Source organism: Mus caroli, chromosome 13 (assembly GCF_900094665.2).
Source record: "Mus caroli chromosome 13, CAROLI_EIJ_v1.1, whole genome shotgun sequence".
NCBI classification, from domain to species: Eukaryota; Metazoa; Chordata; class Mammalia; order Rodentia; family Muridae; genus Mus; species Mus caroli.
In genome coordinates this window covers 62,326,251-62,331,664 of record NC_034582.1, presented here as the reverse complement: position 1 = coordinate 62,331,664, position 5,414 = coordinate 62,326,251, and the positions used below count along the sequence as shown (strand labels likewise).

Sequence of the window (5,414 nt, the reverse complement as noted above, 5' to 3'; positions counted from 1 at the left end):
AGGGAGGGAGGGAGGGAGGGAAGGAGGGAGGGGGAGGGGAGGGGAGGGGAGGGACAGAAAGAGAGAGAGAAAGGAGGCAAAGAAACAGAAATCATCGTGCTTTGGTGAGTGAGCAGCAGGATTGTTTGTAGCAAGTTTGTTTTACAGCCCACTTGTCTGAGAAAGAAAATCCAACCTGGTAAGTAAGACCATAGTGACAGACAATGCCCTTGCTACACTTCCATTCCCTGTGGATCACTCTGGAAGGTTCAGATAGGACATATATGTGTAAGCCCCTTTAAAATATATATTTTCTTTTTTCTTTCTTTACCATATAGAACACACATACATACGTATTATCCTAAGGTCAACTGCAAAATATGAACTTGCCTCCAAATAGTTAAAAGACTAATAAGATACAAAGAAACATCATTCTAACAAAGACAGATCATTGATGAGCTGTTTAATGTGAATTGATATATTTAAAACAAGGATCCAGGGTAGACAGGGAGAATGTTTTAATAGAGCATGGCACAGATGAAAGTTAATACCCACTAGCACCTCACATGAGCCAGAAAGACGGAGTAGGCAAAACATCACAGAAGAAAAACCAAGCACGTGGAAAAGGCACCTGGCAGGCGAGCCCCACTGTCCCAGCTCCTCTCGCAAGGTTGTTCTTGCGCACTCAGTCTGGACAGTGTTTGGAAGGGAACAAAACAGTTCTAATCTGAAGCCTAGGCTCCAGTGCCAGCAGCCAGCCTCTTCACTCAGGCTGCTGGTCATCTGCCATGTGGCTGGGGACTGAGTATGCTTAGCTGGGACACCAAAGCTCCTTCCACCCTTTGTTTCTCTAGAAGGAACCCTCCCCCAATTTCAGCAATGGATTCTGGAAGCTTTGAAGCTATTTAACTTGAAAACATGAAGTAAAAGCAGACTTTCTGAACTTAAACAATCAATCAAATGGACAGGCAGACTCATAAAAATAAAACCAAGTGACCAGTTCATTAGACAGTTAGTTAAGTCAACATCTGAATGAAGACATTTATACAACATCCACAAGACACACCAGCAGAGAGCCACTGCTGGCAGCTGGGAATAAACAGCTATCCTGTCCTTCCAGCACATTGTATTGCTACCAGAGAATGCAGGCCATATGCTGAAGTTAAGAGACTCTTCCAGTTGGCAAAGGACCCCAAGCCATGGTCAGCCTAGTGTGTCTCCAGGTCTATGGATGACAAGACTTACGCTCTCAAATCATGATCCCCTAAGCTCCCTCTGTTCTTTCTGTACATTATGATCTCTGCATAGGAAGGTCCAAATATGCTGTTTTCCTCTCAGGTCTAGGCACTCTGGAACATCTGACATTAACTAGCTTCTTTCATTTCTTTCCAACTCCATTGGTGACTTTGGACTTAGAATGCCGGTTCCTTCTTCTGGAAGAGTGGCTTTCGTTGTTGCTTGAATGCTTCGGTGGGCTGTCTTCAGAACCTGCCCAAAGAAAGCCAACACATTATCACCAGGGGCCTCTGGGCTTTGTGCCTGACTCCTTGAATCTGGCATGCTTCTCAGCTAAAATCTAATTCTTACTTGATCTCCCTCTAGTGGCCCCATTAATAAATTAAGGCCAGGGGAATCTGACAGTCTTGTCTATGCCTTGTGTGTACCAGGTAACTGTCCCATAAAACTGGAGTTCTAAGTAATTTTTAGTCTGGGACACAGTCATGAGGACCAGAAGTGAGTTCAAATGAAAGCCTAAACATTAATAAAAGTTCAGCCACACTGGTAGGTATCCATCTTATGCTTACAGCTACAGTATAGATTCCCCAAGTCTGTATACACTGAACTGTTAGACAGGCTTTGTAAGGTCTCAGTTGGAAAAGATTCTTGACTTTATAACTTTAAAACTATTAGCAGAGACATCAAGATCATTACAAGCAAGGTACCTGATGCCCTGAGGTGGCATTGTAACACAAGGGCTGCTGTTTCCTCTGATATGAGGGGCTAAGCCTAAGCCCTCTCTTCTTCAGTGTTCTGGTTCAGTTCTGGGTGAAATTTTACCAAAGACAGCCGACAGCCACTTAACGCCACTCCCCAAAGGCCCAGAAGCATTTTGTCTTCATTCTAAGTATTTGTCACAGTCCCAAATGTTCTGAAAAGTTTCTCTCTCTCTCTCACTCACGCACACACACTTCATATGCTGCATCACTTGCACACATAAATTCTTTCTATTGGAGAACGAGGAATGCCCAGGGCTGATTATGTAACTGGATGGGCCCAGAGAAGGTCAGTCTAGTGACCCCCTTTGGCCACACAGGTCAACAGACGCAAGCAGCATTCACAATACCAGCTCCCCAGGGTTATCTCGAAGCATAGGTTGTAAAGGAACTGACAGGTCTTCCTTAACCACTGACCACAGTGAGTTCAGTCTCTCAGAACCAGGTTGATTCCCCCAGTCATGATTTTCACAAGACCTTAAAGTTACTGGCCTCTTCACTGCCAATGGTACATAAATTTATAAATTTCAAAAAACCCAGTGGCCCCAGATTATTACAAAGTGCTTCCCAGAGAGAGGCCAGTTGAGGGCCTGCTCACACTGTTCTGCCTCTGGAATAAAATTCATCAGATTCTTTTGAAAATCTTTCCCTTTGGGCACACAGCTCTCTCTAAGAATTTCACTCACTCTGAAAGCCTAGAGTCGAGAAGACCTCATTACTTCCCTGCCCAAGGAAAGCAGAGGCCGGCATCATCTTATCTCACAGAGCATACTTTTGCCTCTATCCTGTGAACACTGTGTGAAGTGACAGGTGAGATTTGATGAGCAGTTTGAGACACTTCAATATCTTCACCAATGCTCAGAAGACGAATACTGACCCCAAATCTCCACAGTAGGCCTGAGGATGCAGAGGACTCAATAAAGTTTTACCAATGAACAAGACAGCTGTTACCTTTGGAGCCTTTCCCATGATGCCAGGAGATCTCTGGACTGTAAGTGCCATCTTCACACTCTGAATAGGTCTAGAGAAAGACAACGGTTTAGTGGGTAATTTAGGTCAATTTTTCCAGGAATAGCAGGAATAATAACAACAACAATAGCAACAACAACAGTGAACCTAGAGTGAGTGTGATAAAAGAGACTTACTCTGTATTTCTCAGCTAGAAAACCTAAGATATTCTGCCAGACCATACAAAATTAACCTTCCAGATAGCATGAGCTCTAAGGCTGCAGCTTAGCATGGCGTAAGGTCCTGGGTTTGGTCCTGATAACACACCTACACAGATATCCAAGATCAAAATTTTGAATAAGCGATGAAGCCATTATCTTTATTTAAACAAAGGCAGGGCTGGGAGAGTCAGTAAAGTACTTTCTGTGAATGCCTGACACGTAAATTCAATCCCCAGAACACAAATCAAAAAGGCTGGTAGAGTGGTTAACACTTATAAGCAGTGAGAGGTCTTGATGCAAAAAAAAAAGAAGAAAAAGAAGAAAAAGAAAAACAAAAACGATAAATGCCTATCGAGGATGATATACGAACAAATACCAATATATACATGCTAATCCCCGGGGCTGCCCTAGTGTTGAAACCCAGTTACACCATTCTCTATTTTTTTAATATCAATGTTTATTTTAATTTTTACTTATTCACTTTATATCTCACCCACTGCTGCCCTTCCTGATAACCTTCCCCACAATCCTTTTCCTCCATTCCCCCTCCCATTCTCCTCTGAGTGGGTTAAGGCAACCCTAGGTATCCTTTCCAACCCTGGTACATCAATTCTGTTGGAGGCTAGGCTCATCCTCTCCCACTGAGGCCAGACAAGGCAGGCCAGCTAGAAGAACGTATCGCACCGACAGACAACAGCTTTTCGGACAGTTCTTCAGGACCCACATGAAGACCAAGCTGCTCATCGGGTACATACACCATTGTCTACTTTAACACAGTGCAGCTGCAGAGCCTGGGCTAGGACATTAAATAGGTCAAAAAGACAAAAGAGCCAGAATAGAAGACAACCTCGAGATTGGGTTTAGTGCTTTCTGAATTCTACATTCGTTTTAATTACTTTTTAAATTTTTATTTAAATAATTAAGATTTAAACTCCTTGCAAAAGGAGTATAATAATATTGACCAGGACAGTCATAAGCAAGCACAGCTGTGAAACAGAGGCACATTCTGACATGTTAAGTTTCTATATGGCAGGAGTGACATCACTCCCTGAGGCTGCTATGCTATTTATTTCCCTGTGTGTGTGTGTGTCTCAAGTGAGTACCACCTCTGTTTCTTCCTCTACCTTTTCCCGGTGACCATAGTGCTCTGCATACCAAACCATGCCGTACAGGCACAGGAACGTGGTGAAGGCCTGTAAGACAGAAAGACACAAAGCCCGTTTATAAATGACAGCACACACACATACTCCAGTTCTCAGGAACTGGGTTTCTGTGAGAAACCAGAAGACAGTTCAGCACTTTTCTGCCATCTGTCTTCAGCGCAAGGGTTCAAAATGTTTGGATGTGGTAGAAATGGGACAGTCAGGAATGGGCTTGGTGGACTGGTGCTGGGCAGGTCATATATATGCTCCATTTTAAATAAGTGTTATGTAACAGCAGACATACGGCTCTTACCCCACATGCATCTCAGCTTAAGGAAGAGAACTTCTGGATAGAAAATTCTCATCTAGTGTCTTTATAGCAATGCCTGGGAGTGCCTCCTTGGGGACAGAGAGCAAGAGGGACAATGCCACTTTTACTGGCCTTGCCTTTTTGGTGCAAGCTGCCCCACCTTGATCCTTGTAGCCTTCCTTTTGTAGACAGGAAAACAAAGAGACTGAAAGTATTTTACAACAGCCTGAGTGAGATGAGAGGTCAGGAGCCTCCACCTGGATTGTTCACCACACCTGCACACACTTTAAGAGAGAATCTGGTATAAGGACAAATGTGCAGGCAGTTGACCCTCTTCATGCAGAGCCTTCCCATCCTCAGAGTCAACAAAAGGAATCAGAAATATTTTGAGGAAGAAAAAAAAGTATTGGTACCAAACATGAAGAATTTTCAATTTTCATCATTATTCCCTGGAAAAAAGTTACAAAGTATTTGTGTTTTATCTACATATGATTTAAATGCCATAGGAGAACATGCATACACTTTGTATGTGTAAGCACAAAGCCACTGTAGGACTTGATGGCTAGTGTATCTGTATATCCCAAAGAGGGAGAATGTGGAACCCATCTTTCATGGCTATTGAGAATACAAAATTTCACAATGTGTCAAAAAACTTAAGTTTAGGAAAAGTGTCTGACTGCCCAGACTAAGTGGCAAAGAATAGAGGGAACTGCTGGGCATGGTGGTGCACGCCTTTGATCCCAGCACTCGGGAGGCAGAGGCAGGCGGATTTCTGAGTTCGAGGCCAGCCTGGTCTACAAAGTGAGTTCCAGGACAGCCA

At 43.5% G+C, this 5,414-nt stretch overlaps 1 protein-coding gene across 1 annotated transcript in view; it reads right to left on the bottom strand.

The window, feature by feature from the left end:
- Positions 1 to 411: 411 nt before the first annotated feature.
- Positions 412 to 5,414, bottom strand: part of Ptdss1 (phosphatidylserine synthase 1) — a 62,641-nt gene continuing 57,638 nt past the window's right edge. The window contains exons 11-13 of the mRNA XM_021179803.2: positions 4,267 to 4,335; positions 2,925 to 2,994; positions 412 to 1,467 (exon numbers count right to left, since the gene is read on the bottom strand). Of these exons, the coding sequence (XP_021035462.1) occupies positions 1,358 to 1,467; positions 2,925 to 2,994; positions 4,267 to 4,335 (249 nt within the window). The 3' untranslated portion in view covers positions 412 to 1,357. The remainder of the gene's footprint in view (positions 1,468 to 2,924; positions 2,995 to 4,266; positions 4,336 to 5,414) is intronic.